We start from the raw sequence: 23,633 nt of genomic DNA on the forward strand, positions 1-23,633 counted from the left end.
CTCACCACTGGACCAATAAACAACATTCTTATCAACGGAGAAAAGATTGAAGTTGTCAAGGACTTCATTCTTCTTGGATCAACTATCAACACTCATGGAAACAGCACTGAAGAAATCAAACAACATATTGCATTAGGCAAATCTGCTGCACAAGACCTTTTCCAGTGTTGAAGAGCAAAGATGTCGCTTGAGGACTAAGGTGCGCCTGATCCAAGCAATGGTATTTTCAGTAACCTCATATGCATGCGAAGGCTGGATAGTGACTAAGGAAGACTGTAGAAGAATTGATGCCTTTGAGTTATGGTGTTGGAAAAGAATATTGAAAGTGCCATTGGCTGCCAAAAGAACCAATAGATCTATTTTGGAAGAAGTGCAGCCAGAGTGCTCCTTAGAGGCCAAGATGGCCAAACTTTATCTCTCATACTTTGGACATAATGTCAGGAGGGACCAGTCGCTGAAGAAGGATATCATGTTTGGTAAGGTGGAGGGTCAGAGAAAAAGAGGAAGACCCCCAATGAGATGGAATGGCTAAGTGGCAGCATCAATGGACTCAATGTGGCAACAGTACTGAGGTTGGCCTAGGATCAGGCAATGTTTCGTTCTGCTGTGCATAAGGTTGCTATGGGTCGGTTCCGACTTGGGGGCACCTAACAACAACAACAACAGTAATACTGTTATAAGACAAACCTAGAAAACTCTGAAAATCAATGTGATATTAAGACATATTCAGGGCTCAACAATGAATTCTAGTGCAGGAATAGATAGCTAGATGACTAGAAAGGGATAAAAATCTAGAAACAGACTAAATAAATATAGGAACTGAATGTATAATAAAAGCAAGATCTCAAACTAATTGAAAATATTGATTATTCAATCAATGTCATTGAGACAACTGGGTAGCTAACTGGGGAAAAAGAAATAGATATTTATCTCATCTTACATCAAGACAAATTCCAAATGAATCAAAGATTGAAGGCAAAAAATAGTCATGAAAATCCTAGAATAAAATATGGACTTTTTCCCCCCATATATTCTTGAATGGGTAAGCCCTTTCTGACTATAAAACTTAGAAGCCACAAGGAAAGATTAATAAATTAAACTGCATTAAGAAACAAAACAAAACTTTGGAATGGAATTTAAAAAATAACCAAGTGTTAAAATATTTTCCATTCATATCTAGAAAAGGCTAAGTGCTGTAGGATAAGCACTGAACTGGGAACCACAAGGTCGGTGATTCAAACCCACCAGCTGCTCCTCAGAAACCATGCACGGGGTCACTATGAGTTGGAATTGACTCGATGGCACTTAACACCAATAACTATCTCGTTAATGCACAAGATAGTCTTACAAATTGATAACAATAAAGATTAAAAAATGAGCAAGGATATGAACTGTGCATAGATAAGAGATTGCAAATGACACATAATTATATGAAATGAAGCTCAACATCACTTATAATAACAGCAGTGTAAATTAAACCTGCACCAAAGATACCAGTTGTCACCTATCTGATTAGCAAAAATCCACAAAGTTTTTAGTATATTTGTTGATGAGACTGAGAAAAAACGTTCTTATACATTTCTGGGGAAACATAAATTAGCATAAGCTCTAAGAATGGCACCTCACCCAAATTACAAATGATTCCACATTTCCACTTTATTCTATTTACTCTGATGTTAAATACAATGTTAACATATGCTATTATTTTGGTTAGGAGTCTCTAGGTGGTGCAAGTGGTTAACGTATTTAATTGTTAAAAAAGTTTAGAGGTTTGAATTCACTCAAAAGATCCTTAAAAGAATGGCTTGACAATCTGCTTCAGAAAAATCAGTCATTGAAAATCCAAGGAACAGAGTCCCACTCTGACACATACGGGCGCCATGAGTCAGAGCTGACCCTGTGGATTATTTTGGTTTTAATCCTAAAGTTTATTGGTAGCCAATTTTAAGGGCTGAAGAAAAACAACTATAAGTAAATATACTGTAACTTTTAGCAAAGCCTTATAACTTCAGAGGAAAACGTGATAAGTGCTCCTGCCCCCAAAAAGCTAAAAAATGAAGACAACATAGCCTATTGTTGTTGTTGTTGTTAAGTGCTGTTGTATCAGTTCTGACTCATAGTGACTCTGTACAGGGTTTCTGAAGAGCGGTTGGTGGGTTTGAACTGCCGACCTTGTGGTTAGCAGTCCAGTGCTTATCCTACAGTGCCACACCAGGACACCAGGACTCCTTAAATAAAAGGGCAAGCAGGTATATATATATTTGCCACACGCTACAGTTATGTGCTGTAGCGTGTGGCAAAGTACCTTACTAATATGTATAATGATGGTCTTAGTAATCAAGAATAGGTAAACTTAAAAAGAGTGAGAGTTATGTAATTACATAATGGTTATTTGAAGTAAACTTTCAGATTCCCAGAAAGTTCAGTGTATTCCCAGAGGGTCCCATAAGTGGATAATTTACTGACTAGATATCCACCCATTCTTTCTTACCATATGTCATCATTCTGGGCAGGACCTCAGCTAGTACGAGCCCAAAGTGAGCATCACGAAAGACTATTCTGGGAAGTGGCAGAGTGTTGAAGGAGAAAGATACTGAGAGGGTGGAAGTGGGAAAAGACTTTCTTGTTAGCCCAGGTGGCGCTACTCACCATATGTCTACTTTCTCAGAGACAGGTTCGTTCCTTATCACTTCTGGCGCCATCCAAGCCACGGTGCCAGCGAAAGACATCTTGGTACTTTTATCACTGAGTTCCTTAGATGTACCAAAATCTGAAATTTTTACTGCATCTGTGTGAGTCACTAAAACACTTTAAAAAGAAATAAAGGAAACATTAAGATCATTAGTGCTTGTGAAAACCATGACTCTAAATAGCAACTGAGGAGTATGCTTGTTGTCTCCGACCTATCAGAACTCAGCTTGCAATGTAAGATGGAGCTAACACAAGTCACAGGATCTTATCCATAATTGAGAAATGCAAAAAGCTCTGAAAATGGTTTATATTTTTCCATATGAATAACAAATTCACTTTATCCCTCCTCATAGCTATACCATAATTTTGCAATAGATAAATTAAGGTGACTGTTAACAGGGTACTAAGTAACAGTACAGTTGTTGTTAAGTGCTGTTGAGTCAGTTCCGACCCATAGCGACCCTGTATAGGGTTTCCGAGGAGCAGTGGGTGAGCTTGAACTGCCAACCTTGCAGTTCAAACCAACTTTGCAGTTCAGCTCATTTACCCACAGCGCCACACCAGGATTCCTATATTCCCTTTCTGTAATCATCTGGCTCCAAGAGTTTTGGATAGGGATTATGGAACTGCCATAAGTACCTCAAAGAATTTTAGTTTGAATTAAATGAGGAAAGACGCATAAAGCACACAGACTCAATACATATTAGTGCTCTGGTAGCATACTGGTTATGAGTCGGGTTGCTAACCTCAAGAACAGAAGTTAGAAATTACCAGTTGTTCCGTGGAAGAAAGATGAGGCTTTCTGCTCCCCTAAAGATTTACAGCCTTGGAAATGCTATGCAGAGTCGCTATGAGTCGGAACCAAGTCCACAGCACATAACCACCCAACCAGCCAATCCTGGCTGGTCTCAGCATACTAGGCCTTTCACTAGGGAGCCTCTTCTTTTAAAACACTGTTTAATGATGGCCAACTCAAATCACAAAGGGGCAGTAACACTAAGGATTTGTTACGTTATGAAGTTAGTAGGTATACTGGGATTCTACTAATGTTCATAGGGAAAAAGCAGTAATAAATATTAAGATTAGGTGAGTTCCACACAATTCATGTTTCATTTTTTTGCAGTAGTTATCTGCTCGCTAAATGATAGGCCGTAAAGAAAGTGACATAGAACTTTATATACGCCAAGATTTCTTGCCATCTTCCTTTTAAAAGGAATTCTCAAAGATAATAAATTAGTTGAAAAGGAAATCATTCAGAGAGGCCTTAGGAAATATTTCATGCAGTGTGTATGTTTGTTGTCCTGGTGTGGCGCTGTGGGTTAATGCGCTGGACTGTTAGGTCGGTTGGAACTGCAAGGTTGGTTCAAGCTCACCAGCTGCTCCTTGGAAACCCTATACAGGGTCGCTATGAGTCAGAACTGACTTGACAGCACTTCACAACAACAACAATATGTATGTTGTGAACAGCAAGAGTAGTGGGTTATTTTAAGAATATGAATAGGAATGGACACTATATAATAAAGTTAATTTGCAAGGCAAGTAGGAAGGAGGTTATTTAGTACCTAACTACTGTAACAGAACTGACTCAATGGCACTTAACAACCACAACAACCACTGTAATAAGCATTATTGAGCACTAAGGTGATGATAACCAGAGTCCTGATGTGGCGATGTGGGTTAATGTGCTGGACTGCAAGGTTGGTGGTTCAAACTCACTAGCTGCTCCTCAGAAACTCTACACAGGGTCACTATGGGTCAGAACAGACTCAACGGCACTTAACAACAACAAGGTTATAAATAGGAGTTGCTTTGCAGCTTATCATTAAGGGCTGATTTCTACTTTTTGAAAAGATCAGTTTGTATTTTTCTTATGGACATTGCGAACCTTGTAACTTATTTATTTCCTCCTTTGCTCAGACTCTAGGAAACTGAAAGCCAAATTTGTAGTCTATCTCTAACAACTGTGCAGGATTTTATGGATTGATTTTATGCCTAAATTGTAGTTCTAATGTCTTGTTTTCTCTTTGCTTCTTTTTGTTCATTCAAACATTTTCAGCCTACCATACACATTCCCGAAACCCAATTTTAAAGAAACAAATACTTTTTAGAACAAGGTAGTAAAAGAACAAATCAAGCCTTTAGAGTGAGGGAGGAAGTTTGGCACTGATTATGCAAAACCATGAAAGGTGAGTAGAGTCTTCATGTGGCACTGTGGGTTATTACGCTGGGCTGCAAAGTCAGCAGTTCAGGCTCACCAGCTGCTCCTCAGAAACCCTATACAGGGTTGCTATGGGTCGGAACCAACTCAACAGCACTTAACAATAGTAACAACATGGAAGGTGAACACTTCAGATAATAATGACTGTGGTTTCATGGTTATACAATTTAAAATCAACAAAAGGCATAACTAGTATCAGGTAGCTGGACATATCTGCCAAATGAGTAAGGTCAAATAGTCCAAAAGACATGTGCTGACCAAAACTGAACTCAAGGTATGACTGAAGCTTCCACTATGAATGACACAGTTTGTCATTTCAAAATCATAAAACAAAATAGCCAAAGGACTAGTCCCAGAACTCACTTAGGTGATTTGAGATCACGATGAATAATTTTATGGAGGTGCAAATAATTCATTCCACTTGCAATTCCTGTGGACCAGTCTACTAACAATCGAGGTGTGATCTTCCGGCCAGCACGCAAAACCTCGTAGAGTTGTCCATGGGCACAGTATTCCATGATGATACAATAACATGGGGCCTGGGTACACACACCCCTTCCAAGAAAACACAAACATGGATAGAAGCAAACACTTACTTACAAACATACCAATATACAGTCTTAGATTTTCAAAGATATTTAATATGAATTAATATTTAATAAGATATTAAGAATGAATTCCCCATCCAAATTATTTTCTAAATGAGCATCAAAACTCCAAAATGAGCATCTAATCTACATGTTTCTCTACCATGCATACAGAAAACATTAGCTCGTTGCATTTACTCAAGATATACCTACATGCTATGCTGTATCTGGTGTTTCTTCTGTGGGGCCATTCCATTCTGAGACAGAGAGCACCATTTCCTGAGGTTTGTGTAAGGTTGGATATCATGCTGTTTTAAATCCTTAAGATTAATTTAAAATATCTCCCTTTTAAACTTGAACAGAGGTCTTTATATAGGGTATACAGAAAATGACAATTCAAACAAAATATTCCTCTTGTCATTATTACGTGTGAAATTTTATTTACTCATATTTACAATAGCTAATTAGACTGAGGACCAGAAAAAGAGGCGATTTTCTATACTCCCACTCCACATTTATCAACATGATTAGGTTCCAAAGAGAAGGTTCTTACATAAAAATAGGCGTTTTGTGAAAATGGAGAATGATTACATCAGAGCACAAAAAGGAGGATGACTATATTATTACATAACTGCTAATTACATTATGACATAACTAATAAGTGGTCAAATTTCATGATAACATAACTGCCAAGCTGCTGAGAATCATGGACCAGCCAAGTTCACGTATAACCTTCACCATCACAGCCTGTGTTACTCTCGCCTCATGCCTTAGTGTTTGCTATTGCCAGATGTACGTCATTAAGGCACAAAACAGCTACATTACTAGGTTTTTTACTATTGTCATTAATGCAAAATATCAGATAATAAGACAGCAGGTAAGTGAGCAGTAGGCATATTATATTGTCTTTGAAAAACATTTCTGTTTAGAATAAAAGTAATGATACACAATGTATCATAATATACATATATGTAGCCTATACCTCTATCATTTTCTATGGTATCCATAAAGTCTTTCCTGATCAATTGAATCTGAAAAAAAAAATGTTCTCTAAATTCCTATGCTATATAGTAGCCATTAGTTACACGCCATTTTTCTCTCGAGTGGGCTGCTAACTTCAAGGGCAGCAGTTCGAAACTACCAGCATTTCTGCGGGAGAAAGATGAGGCTTTCTGCTCCCATAAAGATTTACAGCCTAGGAAACCCTATGCAGGGTCGCTATGAGTCAGAACTGACTCCACGGCACACTACCACCACCACCGACCACACAGATGATGTGCTTCTTGAAGGGAGTGGTCTTCAAGTTCTTTTCTATCACAAGGCCTATAAATTCACAGCAAGTCCTTGACAAATATTCCTTTCAACTTTCTTTGCTGAAAAAAGTCTCAGAACAAACATATACAGATCAAGGGTTAGGAGGAAAACCATTAACCTTGAACTAAGGTTCCAGTTCATACATGCACAGATTGATCCCCAACAAAACATGTTTAAACACGCCTCTGTGCTCAGCTGATGGCTGCAGACAAGTTCTCTCAGTAATACCTTAGTCTCATTAGAGGGCCTTCACAAAAAGTGTAATCAAAACCATGGCTTCCAAGGGAATCTGCTGGGCCAGTTAAATTCAAGACAGAGAGACCAGTTCAGAAGGTTATGGTGACAGTATTTTGAAATTCAAAAAGGGTCCTTTTTATAGATTTTCTCAAAGAACACAAACGATCACGGAGGTTTATTACAAAGAAATTTTAAGAAAACTGAAAACTGTATTGGTGAGGAAAAGGCGAGCAAAGTTGTGTCAAGGAATTGTTTTATACCACGACATTTCACTTGCTCATTTTTGAATGTAGCAAGGGCTGTTCTACAAGAATGTCATTTGGAAACCTTACCTCATCCACCCTCCAACCTTGATCTTGCCCACTCACACCTCTTCGTGTTCCTCAAATTCAAAGAATATTTCAAAGGAAAACAATTTGAGTCTTTCAAGGATGCTCAAACAAACAGCTGTTTTGATGTGGAGTCCTCGAAGACTGCAGAATTTTTGGGGAGGGCTTGTTGTTGTTGTTGTTAAGTGCCATCAAGTCAGTTCCAAGCCATAGCGACCCTGTGTAAGGTTTCCAAGGAGCAGCTGGTGAGCTTGAACTACCGACCTTGTAGTTCAAACGGCTTTGCAGTCTGGCGCATTAACCCAAAGTGCCACATGATTTTGTTTAATAAAGGTTTCTATGATTTTGTAGCAATACTTTTTTTTTTAAACTTACCTGCAAATATGCTTATTTGTCTTATTTAACCTGCTCTGAAACAGTGTAAGGTATAGTATTATCTTTTTCATTCTTACACATACATCTCAAAGAAGGAAAATGTAGGTCATATAATGGCGCTTCAAAAAGTTCATGGAAAAATGGAATTAAAAGCAAAAGGGAATTTTTCCATTAACTTTTTGAAACCCGTTCATTCAACTAATAAGTGGCAGAGCAGGGATTCAAACCTGGTCTGTTTAACTTAAAAACCCGTCTCACTCACTACTCCACACTGCCTCCCTTTTAACTTTTTAATTTCTACATAGATAAGCGTATTCGGGATTCCTATGCTAATACGGTTTCCTCATAAAAGCGGGAATAACTATATGAATGCAACTTCAGTTTTGTTCTGAGGACAAAAGAAGAGAAGAAAATTACCATATGTAATTTTAATTTTCTGTATTCCACCTCTTGAGGCTATGTGTGCCTTCCTTTGAAGCTTTCCAGAGAAGTTCACAGAATATTGTATCTACAAGACACCCATTTAAGTCCTTGGTCAACCACCAGTCTCTTAGATCCTTGTCTCATTTCTTAGATTGCAGTAAAAGATGAAAGAATTCAGCGGCCATGGCTTGAGACATTGATCATGTGAAGATTTTGTGCCAATAACAGGTTATGAGGAAGTATAATTAGTCTTCATTTCCTCTGCCTTGATGTGTCTGTCCAATGTCACAAAGCTCTTTCTATGATTTCCCTATCATTCTCTAAGCTACCCAGAATTTCATCTTTATTTTTAATGAAACCATTTTTTTTTCCTCTCTGTTATTTTAGGAAAGCTCAGTGAAGCACAAGTGCCCAGCAAACACAAACATAATTTAATTTGCACGATAGAAAAATAATGGATAAACGCCTTGTACAGAGTAATGTGCTTATGAAGGAGCTCTGGCGGCACAGTGGTTAAACGCTCAGCTGCTAACAGCAAGGTTGGCGGTTCGAACCCACCATCCCTTCTGTGGGAGAGAGATGTGGCAGTCGGCTTCCTTGTGGGCAGTTTCTACACTATTTTATGTGGTTGCTGTGAGTCTGAATCAACTCGACAAAACTGGGTTTAGTTCAGTAATATGTTTAAGAATATGAGAATAAATATTCGTTTGAAAGCAGTCAGCATCCTACTCAATCATGCTTTAACTCGTCCCACAAGTAGACAGAAAGGGTCTAACAGTGATATGTTAATGCACTTTCATGTCTCCTGACTGAAGAAAGAGAAGCAATCATTCCATCAGCTTGGTACTATGACAAGGCTTCTTAGTAGCTATAAATAGCAGCTCTATAATGACTCCTAATTGCTACCTTTTCTTCTCCTTGACACTGAATTCCATTAGGAGCAGTCAGTTTTGCATTTCTTCAAAGATTATTTGGGAAAAAAAACTGGAAGAAAAAGAATATAGTATTCTTATCTCGCATGTCAACACCCTTCTGGTACACGGTTCTTACCAACTTCAAAAGAAGCCATAAGCACAGAATCAGGATTTAGAGTGAAGTATTAAAATCCAATCACGCTCTTATATCTTCCAGACGGTCCTGAATGTGTTCATTGGCCAAGCAACACATGGTACAGATGGCTGCAAACATAACACTGCACAAAGCCCCAAGAGCATGGTGTAATAAGCCAGGGATACAGTCGCACTATTGTTCTCCATGTAGAGGTAAAGGCTATTCAAACATCTTCAGTCTAAGAAATTGGGGAAATACTTGTCCAAAACATTGAAAACTGCATATGCAATTAGGAGGCTCTGAAGGGTGATATGAGAAAAGGAAAAAACAACAACAACAACAAAAAGAAACAACAGAAGAAGGAGGAAAAGAATAAAGCTTCTCACAGCCCTATCCTCTCAGACATATTCTGCCATCGTCACTTAGGGAATCCTGCTGGAAAGCCCAGGCTACTGAGTTCCGTGGCTCAAAACCAAGAAGCTGGTGATCTGAGTTTTAGAAGTTCTCGACCCTTCCGTCCAATTAGGAGGCTATTCCAGCAATCTGAAAGTGATGATCTTCTCAGTGAAATAAAAGAAAGAGAGAAAGTGGGTCTTTATTATTCTGTCAATCCTTCTATGGTCTTTTGTGGAGTCCCTGGGGGGCAGCAGTTAAGCTTGTCACCAAAAGTGTGGTGGTTCAAATTCACCCGGAAACACTTAAAAAGAAAGCCTTGGCAATCTACTTCTAAAATATCACAGCTACTGAAAGCCCTATTGAATGCAGGTCTACTTTGACACAACAGGATCGCAGTGAATCATAATCGATGCACCATCGGTGGTGGTGGTGGTGGTGGCATTTTCTTTTGAAATTTGTCATCTTTGGAAAGGTTATAATTGGTCTCTTTAGCATTTTACTTTGGTCTCACATCCTCCTGTTCCTACTAGTACAACCAGTGATGGGATCTTTATAAAATCTGAAGTTCTTACCCATATCCTCTGCATGGATGTCCCTTCCACAAAGAAATGAATCCAACCGTTTCAGTTAGTCTGTTAGTATACCAGTTGAATGCTTCTCTTCTTTCCAGACAATTTTCCCTTTTCATAAGGGATCTTGTTTGTGAATCAAAATTCAACCTCAGTACTCATTTAACTCTATCCTACAAAACATATCCAAGATTTCTATTCCCTATTTTGAGGATGTGATTCCAATTAAGAGTTGTCGCATGAATTTTTAGCTTTATAATGAGAGCTTGTTCATTTCTTTGGTTTTAAATCAAGGAAGGCTCCTTTTGGGGGTTGGGTATTGTTTCTAGTCTCAGGAAGGGCATTTGTAAGTGATTCACTTTGATCTATTTTACCGCTTTTTATTTATTTTCCAAGAATGAAAAAAATACAAAATATGCCATAAAGTTCTAGTTTTTAAACTTTCACCCCACCTAAAATCTACCTCTCCTATTCACTTTATCCCTTAGAAACCTCCTAAAGCCAAATATGGCTTGTTAATTTAAGACTGGGGCAAAGTTTAGAGATTGGTAAGGAAAGGTATCGAGATTGTACACACTTAACGTTCTGAACATATAGGTTTGTGACTTCCACAAATATATCTATGACTCTCCCCCTTTTCCTAGGGATCTCCGCCAATGATATGAAATATACTCGTGAAAATAATCATTTTGTGAAATGAATATAATACAATTTACTATCATTAATAACTATTACATTGGAGTTCTGATGTGGTGCTGTGGGTTAATTCGCTGGACTGCAAGGTTGTTTGAAGCGCGACATCGGCAGTTCAAGCTCACCTGCCGCTCCTAGGAAACCCTATATGGGGTCACTATGGGTTGGAACTGACTCAACGGCACTTAGCAACAGCAACAACAACAAATATTAGATTAAGAAAGCTGAGTGTTTGGCATATCTTGGAAAGGGGTTTATCAAAACCTGATGCAGGGAAAAACACTCAGAAGGTACTTGTTACAAGTTAATATTTAAGAAGAAACACCAATAGAAAATACATATGTACTACACAGGGACTAGTTGTTCTGAGATCACTTCAGAGATGTTAGTTTTGTTTTGTTTGATTTTCCTTAACTGGGATGAGAGTTTATCTGGAAATGACCTCTGTCATTCCGTTGATAAATGAGGTAGAGTCAGCTGATCTGAGCACGTCGTGGGAATCTGCTTCCTCCCTCCTTGCACCATAAGTATTCCTTCCACGCTCTGGCAAACAGAACTACTAGACTGTAAGATCCTTAAGGACATGACTCAAATTTCATAGTTCTTTGGTTCTAGCACAGTACTAAAACTATCAAACGTTCTTAACATGTGCTTGAAGGCAGAAAGTTATTTATGTGTACTGAGGGAAAGACAACCTCTTCGTTTCTGAGGAAAAAGAACAAGCCTTGACCTACTTGAAGGCAATGATGTTAGGATGCTTCAACTTCCTTAAATGCTTGATATCCGTCTCGTTCTGTTCTCTCACTTTCTTGATGGCCACCTCCTCCGCTCGGAACTTGCCCAAGAAGACAGCTCCTTGGGCTCCACTACCCAGCCACTGCAGCTCGGAGATCTCCTCGAATGGCACCTCCCACGTATCTAGGCATACAGGCAAGAGACAGGCTTAAAGAGATCTTGGAATCTGCTCAGAACTCGTCCACAAGGTCATTTAAAAGGTATCAACTTTAACATCACCCAGAATGACCACTTCCCTATGTCTCTCACCTAGTAACTGGCTAAAAGATATAACCTTTTTGTGGGCATTGGTGCTAGAGATCAAATATTCATATTATTTGTTACCAATTTTCAATCACTGACATCCAACTAGATCAGAGATGTTTATTATTCTCTCCTTCAAACAAAGCATTTCCAGACACTCCCTCAGGCCCACTTCTTCACCTCAAGTCTGCAATTCACCTATCTGTTACTACAACTCTACCCCTACTCCGTCACCCAATATAGCTGCTGTTTTATTTCCCCTTGAATTTCTAGTGCAGATGATGATCAATGAGTCTTTGCTGAATGAATCTTTGCTGAATTAATCTTCAGTGATACTTTCCTGAGAACCTAATTATACATAATACTTACATGAGTATTTATCTCTGGTATTTAATACAGTATTTGTTGTTGTTGTTGGTTAGTGTGGTCGAGTCGGTTCCAACTCATAGTGACCCTATATAGAATTTCTGAGGAGCAGCTGGTGGATTTGAACCATTAGCCTTGCAGTTCAAACCAATCTTTTGGTCTAATGCTTATTCTACAGCATCACATCAGGACTCCTAATATAGTATTACCATATAGTATGTACATACAGCATGCTTTACATACATCATATATTTAATCCTTACAATAATCCTACAAATCTGGATTATTATGGTTAAAGATGAGAAAAGGAAGGCATAGAGTGTTTAATAACATATCCAGGGTTATACAGCTGATATGAGGCAGAAGTGGTTCCAGAACCCCAGATGAAGCTAACTCCAAGGACAATGCTTTCTCCATTTTACCAAACTGACTCTTATGAATTGTTGTAGTTATTAAGTATGAATTAATGACTCCACGGAGTCGGTTCCGACTCATAGTGACCCTGCACAGAGTTTCTGAGGCTGTAAATCTTTATGGAAGCAGAACGCCTCATCTTTCTCCAGCAGAACCGCTGGTAGTTTCGAACTGCTGACCTTGCGGCTCGCAGCCCAATTCGTAACCACTACACTACCAGAATCATGTATGTTTACCTACACAGCTGCAGTCTTTTTTTATTTAAACTTTTAATTGTGAATTGAATGAAAGTTTTCAGACAAGATCATCAGTTTTACACTCAACAAATCATATACTTTGTTTCATCTCAATGACTGCAGTTCCCTCCAAGCACCAACAATTATCCTGCTTCCTCCCTGTGCTTCCTATTTGCATTCCATCCTCCTTTCCATCCCTTCTCAACTTTGCCCTTAGGTAAATGTTGCCTTTTAGATTTTGAATGATTGACCATTCCATGGTGAGCTCCCTTTACTAGAGTTGTTGTCCCCTTTGTGTACCTGTCTAATAGCTACAGTCTTGTTAAGCTAAAGTGAGTGTTGTTTCTCTTTTTCTTAGAGTTTGATTTTTTTTTTCTTGCGTCAAAATTTTAATAGGGGTCATTTCTAAGTAGTGGTATTATCGGAAATTCATATTATGCTCTTTATCCCTTTCTGTATTACATTTTTTTAGCCATAAGCCTATATTACTTTTATACTGACTAAATTTATTATACATAAAGCACTTCAAAATTTCAATCAATATGTGCTTTAATCTCATGAAACCTTAAAAGGAGAATGTAATCCGCTGATCCTTCTTACCAGTGCATTATCACATGTAGACATGCATATCAAAGAGGTGGAAGCCCCATGAGGTGTGGAGAAAGATGATGGTAACCTTAAAGGTTATGAGAGACTCTCCGTCAGATCACTAAAAGGCCACTGTTGGCGGAACACTGAACAAGGTGGTATTGGGTTAGCTTTGAATATATTTTGGTCTTGAAAGCAAATCAACTCACTGTCCACCATGCCCACCAAAGAGTATCTACAAGAAAGTTATCCATGTCTAACTTTCTCTACCGTAAGAGAAAAAGAAATTCTATAGATTCTTTATAAAGTGTAGTTTCCCAATACAATGTTTAAAACATAGGCCTTTAAAACATAACTGCATAGAACAGATAAAAAATTACAGTGAGAGTGATTACTATATACTATGGATACTTGTCCAGCTCTCCTGACTTGAACAGTATTAAAAGCTTCTTCTCTAGTGAAATCGAATGTTTGCTATTCTAAAGCAGAACTCTAAAATGCAAATAGCGCAAACATACTAAATCACTAGATGAACAACTGACATCAAGTGAGATTTGAGAGGGAACCAAGTTACAGGCTTGAACACTTTCAGTATCTTTAAGGGTTTCTATGATTGATGAGTATTAGCTATTCCTGCAATCTCACTTTCATCCCCAGAGACATAGTCAGTAAAAGACGAGGATGACCCTCAATGAGACTGACTGACACAGTGGCTGCAACAAAAGGCTCAAGCACAGTAACGACTGTGAGGAGGTTACAGGACCCGGCAGTGTTTCGTTCTGTTGTACACAGGGTCACTATGAGTCGGAACCAACCTGACAGAATCCAATAGCAAGGACAGACTTATTCATGTAGTAGATACAGTATACAGGTATTGAGGGAACAGTGTAAGAGAATTCGACTCATTAGGGGTCTGGTAAGGAATTCAAGTCACTAAAAATGTCATTTTGACCACTCTGGAGGGTTAATAAAGTACTATTTGTTAATAAAGTACTGAAATCTGGGTCAAGAACACAATTGGGCAATATTTCTTTAAATAACTTTATAAAAACTCAACAATAATTTTTATTGCAATAGCCACTAAAATTAGACTGGTATCTGGTGTCTTTTTATTACTTTTTTCCTGGCTATTTACTCAACCTTTATTTACTGTTAAATTGTTAAATATTACATTAGATATTAGAAATGAGAATATCAGAAACATTCAAAAAACATATATTTGTAATCTCACCCCATAGTCACTTTTCATCTTGTCTTTGCTCCTATGTAAAAATTTTTTATGTGATGTATAATTTTCCTTCTCTTTTCCTGTATTAGGTGTTTGCAGTTTTCATTGCAAATTTTATTGGCTACTTATTCTATCTTCTTACTTGGTTACTTTAAAGTAATCTTAATTTTGTTTTGGAGTCCTGGTGTGGCACTAATTTAAATTTGACATTTTCTTCTTTCTCTATATTACTTCTTCAGACTCAATCACTAGATTAAAGAATCTAGTTTCCTGGCTCTTGGTACACACCCCAAGTTGCTATCCAGTTTGTACAGATAGCAGCAATGCATTAGCATGTCAGTTTCACCACAATGTTGCAAGCACTGGGTACTATCAATTATCTTTTTCATTTTAATTTAATTACGTATTGATTCGATGGCAACAGGTTTGAGTTTTGGAATCCTCTTTGCTCCTGTCTATATCCCAATAATCCTGTGTACAATCAGTAGGGAACCAAAGAGCAGTATAATGGCAGGGAAAAAGGAATGTTAGTGATAAGGATGTACAAAATTGTGGCCCAGATCATTGACAAGTAAGAGAACTGAACTCACAATCATAGGGAGCTGGCACTATCCAGAAGGAGCCCTGGTGGCACTGTGGGATAAGCACTGGACTGCTAACCACAAGGTCAGCAGTTCAAATCCACAAGTGGCTCGAGGGAGAAAGATAAGGCTTTCTGCTCCTGGAAAGTCTCGGAAACCCTACACAGGGTGGCTATGAATCAAAATCGATTCAATGGCAGTAGGATTGGGTTTGGAGCTCTCTCCAGTGGTAATCCCAGAGTTCCTGCTGCTTTGACATCTGTCTCATTAGTTCTCCTTCTCAGTTTTTATCTTTTCTCTGATTCAGCACTACAGATTACCATTTGAATTGTAATATCCACCATGAACCGTCAGACTGAGAACAAGTCACCTGCCCCACAGACTTGAAGGCAGCAGTTCTTTGTTCATCCAGACATGTCTATGACAATACTTGGTTTGAAACCATCTGGCAACAAAAGATTTCAGTTACACATGCAAGTACTATCTTACTTGGGCTTCATTACCTAACATAACTAAAGAAGAGATAAGGGCATCATCCAAAGTTTTAAAAGTCTAGTCAAGTTTCCTCAGAAGTGCCAAACGTAGGATGTGCTCCCCTTGGGTTGGCTGCAGCCCAGGATGAAAGTTCAGCACCTGGATCCCAGAGCCAACAAGGAAAACACAAAACACAGTTTTTGGCTAGTAAATCTCTTTGGCCCACAGCAGTAAGAGCCCCAAAGCAGGATATGCTATCATCTGCTGAAGAGTTAGTCAGCTGCTGTACCCTCATAAGAATCTTAAGCTGACCAGGCCTGTTTCTTATTTACATATGAAATAAGCCCTTCTGGAAGTCACATAATCAGAAGACAATTAAATACAAGTTTGTAGAACAATTAAAAAAAAGTAAAAAGGCTCCTTTTAATAGATTGCTGTTGTTGTTATGTGCAGTTGAGTGGGTTCTGACTCATAGCAACTCTGCATAGGGTTTGAACTGCTGACCTTGAGGTTCACAGTTCAGTGTTATCCTATAGTGCCACACTAGGACTCCTTTTAACAGATGCACAGGATGAATTTGTTGCTCCTCTGTATGAGCCTGATCTTGGGTTTAGTTACTGAGACGTCCAAATTACTACCGAGATGTCCAAATTACTACCGAGATAATTACGTGGTTGGGAGGTTTTAATCTGCAAGTGAAGACTTTAAAAGCTCAAAGCAGCTTATTCCATGTGCAGATAGGTGTTGCACCTAAATTGCGAAAGGGAACTTTTACATACTAATACATTAAAAATATTTATCTCTGTATTGTGAGATGACAAATGATTTTCATTTTCTTCTTTAGTCCCAATTTTATAAATAATAATATGTGTTTAATATAGAAATTGCCAACCTTTATGTGGTAAGGAACAACTTTGCAATTTCCTTGAAACCTTGAGATTGTGGGAGGGGAAAAAGGATGAAATGTGCAAGGATTTTGAGGTACATTTGAAAGAGATCAAGAGAGAGACACACCCACACCCCACACAAAGAATTCCTGCAGGAAAAACAGGAACTGTGTGGCTGGCAGATCCGAAAAAATCTAACTGATATTGACACATTTACTAACAGACTCCCAATTTACTTATGGGGAAGGGGGGGATTGCAGGGAGAGGTTGGTATGCTTGTTTAAGAGAAAATATTTCAGAAATAGGATAAATAGAAGGCAAGAGAGAAATGGTCAATAGTGACTGATACCAACCGGTTGTTGTAGAGAAGCTGTCAACATTCTTGACTAAAAAAGGGAGGATTACAGAGCCCAAAATGAAATCATAAAATAAACAAGACAGAAGTTCACTCTGGTCCATATATTTTCTTTCCAAAATTTCTTGATGAGAGAACTAAAAAATGGAATCACTTATATTAAATGAGGAAAATACGTTTTAAAAACTTTAAAAGCAACAGACCCTTTAAGCTCAACCATTCCACTTCTGGGAATTTATGCTAAGGGATAATAAAAAAATGTATGTAAAAACAAATTAATAGACATGTGTTCACTGCAGTGTGAGTTATAACCATGAGAAAATGAAACAAAATTAGTATCAAGAAATAAGGAATTAAATAAATAATGTCACATTCATACAATCAAACATTACACAGCCTGGTGTGGTGCTATAGGATAAGCACGGGACTGTTAACTGCAAGGTTGGCGGTCAAACCCACCAGCCACTCCTTGGAAACCCTATACAGGGTCAATATGAGTCAGAAATGATATATAGCAAAGAAGCATACACACAACACAAAAATAATATATAGCCAAAACATTAATGCTGTTATCCTCAGGAGAGACCAGACAGTGTTTTAATTTTTAAAAAACTTACCTGTATTTTCCAAATTTTCTACATATATTACTTTATTATAAGAAAGAGAAGTTCTTTTAAAGAAATTAAATTGTTATAAAGAACATTAAGTCCTGGTGTGGTTCTATGGGATAAAGCACTGGACTGAAAGGTTGGTTTAAGCCATGAGATTGGCAGTTCAAACTCACCAGTCACTCTTGGAAATCCTATACAGGGTCGCTATGAGTCAGAATCAACTCGACGCACTTAACAACAAGGCCCTATATTCTTTTATGTCAAAAGTGTCACACATGTACTGGAATACAAGAATATACGTGCTATATACAATGATGGGAACTAAAACTTACTTTTTAAAAAGCTGTAGGATCTAGTTTTGTAACAAAAAGGGGGGAGTAGTTAATCTTACATTCCAGGAACAGAGGACCCTAGGACTATCAAGGGAGAAGAGCACAAGCGGAATGCGGGACCCTATCCAGAGAAGCAATGACACCAGAGATGGAGACAAAGGTGATGGCATGAAGAGAAAGAGCAGCAGAGGACTCTAGACTCGTGGAAAGAGAATGGCTGTGTGCTAGAGGCCAGGAGGCAGACTTGCAGAATGTGTCCTTTGGTTGTTTAAGTGGTTATATATATTCCTGAGTGTTTTTGTGTACACCTCCTCCCAAAACAACAACAACAACAACAAGACAACACCAGGGAATAGAAGCAAATACTGTTGAATGATGATACATGGAGGAGATTGTAATCATTGCATTGAAACGATGAGTGTTAAACCAATGTTCTCCCATGTAAACTATCATTCAATTCACAATAAAAACTTCTTTTAGAAAAAGCTGTGGGATCTAGAAATAACCGAAAAAAGCATTTCTCAGGTTTGGCTGAATCATTTGTTCTTCCCTCACAATATGAGCTTTCATGCCTTTCCTGTAAGAAAATAATTCCTTTTTACTGCAACTTCAAGGCCTTCAAGCTTCAGAGGCAGTACCACGTAGCTCCCATCTGGCTTTGAATTAGGCCAGTCGCCATAAAACTTTTTGATTATATAACTTATCAGTTAAAAACAAAATTGAACATGTGCCCATTTCATGATCTATTTATAAATCATATCTCTGTACAACTATTTCAAAATATGCAGTATATCTGAAAACAGATATTTCAAATGTGAGATGAAATGAAGAAAAGCTCTAGTATTTCCTTCTTACATCCCTGTGGATGATAATGCTGGTGTGGCACTGTGGGTTAATGTGCTGAACTATAAGGTTGGTTCAAATCTCAAAGTCGGTGGCTCAAGCACACCAGCTGCTCCTCAGAAACTATATACAGGGTCACTGTGAGTTGGAATCAACTCGATGGCACTTAGCAACAGCAACAATCCCTGTGGGTAGCCTTGTACTTTGGATACCACTAAGACAATGGCAACAAACGCTCTACCAAATGTGAATCTGTTTCATTTCAAGAGGTGTACAGGAAATGGGGAGTCCTATGGGATTATGCACTGGACCACAAGATTGGTTTGAATCACAAGGCCGGTGCTTCAAATATACCAGTCACTCCTCAGAAACCCTACAGAGGGTTGCTATGACTTGAAGGCACTTAAACAACAACAACAAATAGGAAATTGAGATGGGGTACTAGTTCCTTATCTTAGTCCTGAGTCAAAGTTACCCAGTTTATGATGACGGTGGTGGGGTTTCCACAGTAAACAGCTCCCAGGTCCACACTCTAGCTTACCTTGTTGCTGCAGTTTATAGTCAGTGGAATATGCCTTCCCAATGATATTCCATACAGGTCTTAAGCATCCAAACAGTCCTTCAAGAAACCCACCACTGCCACTGCCCGACCTGCTAAACTGAATTTTGATGTCTTCAGCTGTATTTGTGTCCTCTCCATCCACAGTGTTGCTGTTCCCCTGAGATGCCATCTCTGACTCATCATGTTCCCTTAGCTGAAGGACACTGTTCTCAAACTGGTCCCTGGAATCCTCGCTTACACTGGTCAACACTGTTGTGGTGATGGGGCTGCTCATGTTCTCAATTAGCTCTGTTCGAAGCCCCCCTTTTTCCTGCAGGTCCTCCAGGAGCTTGGATGAAGGGTGGTTCCCCATAGGGGTGAGTTCATCTTGTAGTCCATTGAAGGTTCTGTTTTCATGCAAGGCTAAGTGTGGAGAAGAGGAGGAGCTCAGGTGCTCCTGAGGGTTGGCCATCGTGCCATGAGTGGGCCCAAGGTCCTGAGATGATACTCAGAGGATTATCAGAACAGAATTCAGATGCAAGAGAGGGTTCCAAAATCTGGGGAAAACAGGAGAACAAGAGGTCATCCTTTCTTTAGTCATTTACACTACTACTGTACCACTGTTTCTAGTAACAAAAACATTGAAACAATGGCTAATCAGTGGTATTCACATGATAAAATGCTGTACAACAAAAACCATATTATGGGAGAGTATTTACTAACATAAGAAAATGTTCATGACATATTAGTATAAAAACAACGTACAAATAACCTTTAAAAATTAATTTAAAAGTCATAGAGATGGAAGCAAAAAAAAAAGACTAGAAGGAGACAGCCAAACAATTAGCAACAGTTCAGTTAATTCTAGGTTGTTAGGTCTGGCAGGAGTTTACAGCCTTGGAAACTATGGGGTGATTCTAGGAAGTCCTGGTATAAGAGAAGCACTGGAGCGCAAGTTTGATTTGAACCGCAAGGTCAGTAGTTCAATCTCAAAAGCATCTCCTCAGAAATCCTATACAGGGTCGCTATGAGTTGGAACTGACTTGGCAACACTTAAGAACAACAACAATATGTAACGTGCTAGGCATTTATTGGATGATGCATAGCTTCTATCCTTTAGGAATTTACGGTCTAAACAGAAATTATATTACAGCTATACGGTTAATGTTATAATCCAGGTATGTGCATGATGTTAATCGGAGCTGAGGGAAAAGAAATCCAATATGTCCAGAGATGTCCTAGAGGAAGTTTGTCTGAGTTGTCTTGAAGGGTATGTTAGGCATCACTAGGAAAGAGAGACTAGGCCTTCTAGACATAGGGGGAGGAGCAGGTGAAAACCCAAAGAAAAGCTCCAGTTTAATGTTTACTATAATCCAGCTTAATGTTTACTAGAATCCTTGTAATAATGTCACTCCCATTCTTCAGAGAGGTTAAAGAAAAGAAACTTAAGGTCATTTATTAAGTAAGTGGTACAACAGAACTTGAAATCTACCTCAAAATTCAGATTCTCAAATCCGCTTGCTTTTTTAACAACACAATGGTAATCTGAACATAACTCTTCACAGTTTTAGAGTATTGTTCAGGTGTGTGTGTGTTTTTTTAATGCTTTCATCTGTAATAATTCTATCTAAGTACTTGAGTTTTTGTGTAAGGAAGCCAGAGCACGGAATGATAATCTCTAGTTTTCACTGACAGAAACTAAGGCCTAGAGAGAGGTCAAATAATATGCTAAAGATCACAGGGCCAGGAATGATTAACAGGGTATTTTTTTCTAAGCTCAGGATGCTTTTCTGTATCACATGGACTTTCTAACACATAGTTTCTATCCTTCTGAAGCTTGCAAATGATTTCAGGAGTTAATAATTGCCTCTTGAGGAAATCACCATCGTCCTTCTCCCCCTGAAGGTGCCCTCTCCTACAAAGTTGTAAGAGAAAAGCAATAATAATGGAAGGCAGGGTTGGTTAATACAGAGTGAATGAAAGAGGCAGGACTTGAGATGAACATTGAAATGAAGATGGTTTGAGACTGAGAGGAAAGGAGGCAGAGGCAGGGAGGAATAGGAGCATTACACAGGCAGGGAAGGGAGAACAACTAGGGCATGTGTGAAAGGGATGGTAACCCAGAATGCAACAAAGGTTAACACCTGTCTTTGCATAAGAGTTCTGAAAGCTTGTGGAACAATGCAGATGAGTCTTCCATTTAAACAAACCAGAGAGATGATTTGAGCTGAACAGGCTTGCACAGAGACCCTGCACAGGGTTTTCGAGAGTGGCTGGTGGTAACCTTGTGGTTACCAGTACAGTGCTGATCCTACTGCACCACACCAGGACACAGGGTAGGTATGAGGGGCTTAAAATTCTAGGACATGGAGACATGTAAGGACTAGGAAGTTCCCCATAAACATAAGGATGGGGGGCGTGCAGGCAGGACCCTTTTATTAAAGCAATAATAGCTTACTGGTGAGTTGACCCCAACTCCACTCCCGGTCCCATTCTCCCCACCCCTGACCCCACTGTGCTCCTCTCTAAGCTTGTTGTTGTTATGTGCCGTTGAGTCGGTTCCGACCCATAGCGACCCTGTACAGGGTTTCTGAGGGTGTAAATCTTTACAGGAGTAGAAAGCCTCATCTTTCTCCCGCGGAGCAGCTGGTAGTTTTGAACCGCTGACCTTAAGGTTCCCAGCCCGATTCGTAACCACTACACTACCAGAGCTTAGACATTGCTCATCCCTTCATTTTGCTTTCTTGATGATCTCCTGCCACAACCTTGAGCTGTCTCTTGCCTTTGACCTCTCTGACCTTATTCTGCCTGGTCTTTTCAGACTGCTGACTTGGTACTATCTGACCTGGCCCTGCCTCAGCAGTTAATGCCAGGCTGACCTTGCAATTGGAACTCCTGGTTATCCTATCTGGCATAGGGCATACAGAATGCTATTGGCTCATATCAGAATTGAGGATAATGCAAGCACCCAAAGGTATATGTGAATTTCAGCCTGGCACTGTTTGTGAAATTTATTGATTTTTTTAAAGCAGGCTACAGGACTTTATACTAATTCCTGGGTAAATTTTCATTCTGTCCATTTTTGCCTTGAGTTTCTGCCTGATGACATCCTGCAAGAATGACCTCAAACGTAAAAAGTTTAAAACCCACGTTTTCTAATCTCCTGCTAGGGAGTCAGCCATTGACTCAAAGTGACCCTATTGCTGATTTCTGGACAGACATCATCAGGCCTTTCTTCCTAATTCACCTCAGTCTGGAGGCTCCACTGACACCTACTTGGCATCACAGCAACATGCAGACTTCCAGTGACGGACCAGAGGTGGCTGTGCATGAAGTACTTTGGCTGGAAATCGAACCCAAGCCACTTGTGCGGAGAGTAAATAATCTGCCATGGAACCATTAATGCCCAACTCCAGAAGGCTAAGGGTTGAATAAACAACATGGAGTGGACCTGTTCCCAAATGGCAGTGAGTCTAAGGTAGAGAACTTGAGTGCAGTCATTGCATTCAACTTGATATTTTAAGAGACTGAGGACCTTCAAGGAACACAGTTGAACTCACTTGCTTTATATATGAGAAAAGCAAATCCTGAGAGATTACTGATTTGCTCAATAAAACTAGTAGTTACTACAGAGTTTGAAGTGAGTCCTACTTCTGCATCCTACACTTTTCCCACTAGCCCAGTTTTCATTCAGATAGGGAGAAACTAACAGCAATGATAGCCTAACCAGGGATGACAGAAACCAACATAAGAGTTTAGAATGTTGTAGATGCACTACAACTCCTCCCAGGAAAGCACAAGTGCCCACCTACAGCGTGACCCTGAACACAGCCATGGGGCAGAGGGAAGCTGCCCAGGGACTGGTGATTCAGCACAGCTCTGGGAGTGGGAGGAGGTGAGGCAGCCTTCAGGGTGTGTGTAAAAATGAGGAGTCAAATAGGCCTCCCTGATGTCACTAAGAATATAAAGTCCAATCTAAACCAACAAAAGGCAGAGAAATGGAGAGGTGCAAGAACAAAGGGAACGAGGAATCATTACCATGACTATATTCAAATATGATCAAAGCTGAGGCCACATTTAAGAAGCATGTAGGAGGAGAGAAATACCTAAATTGTACCTGTGTTTGTATGTACACCCACACACCACCATTGGATCGTGATGATGCTGGTAAATGGAATCTGAGGGAACACGGCAGCCCACAACCTGTGCCTTTGTCTTCTGCCTCTCAGTTCCTCTCTCCCTGCCCAGATTTGACTC

General features: G+C 39.3%; 1 protein-coding gene across 2 annotated transcripts in view; it reads right to left on the reverse strand.

Moving 5' to 3' along the window:
* The window catches only part of MAP3K13 (mitogen-activated protein kinase kinase kinase 13), a 225,816-nt gene that overhangs the window by 36,767 nt on the left and 165,416 nt on the right, over positions 1–23,633 (reverse strand). For both annotated transcript variants that reach the window (XM_006869762.1, XM_006869763.1), the window contains exons 2-5: positions 19,377–19,933; positions 11,617–11,800; positions 5,273–5,464; positions 2,650–2,808 (exon numbers count right to left, since the gene is read on the reverse strand). In XM_006869762.1, the coding sequence (XP_006869824.1) occupies positions 2,650–2,808; positions 5,273–5,464; positions 11,617–11,800; positions 19,377–19,848 (1,007 nt within the window). In that variant the 5' untranslated portion in view covers positions 19,849–19,933. The remainder of the gene's footprint in view (positions 1–2,649; positions 2,809–5,272; positions 5,465–11,616; positions 11,801–19,376; positions 19,934–23,633) is intronic.

Source organism: Chrysochloris asiatica, unplaced genomic scaffold (genome assembly GCF_000296735.1).
Source record: "Chrysochloris asiatica unplaced genomic scaffold, ChrAsi1.0 scaffold00135, whole genome shotgun sequence".
Taxonomy (NCBI): Eukaryota; Metazoa; Chordata; class Mammalia; order Afrosoricida; family Chrysochloridae; genus Chrysochloris; species Chrysochloris asiatica.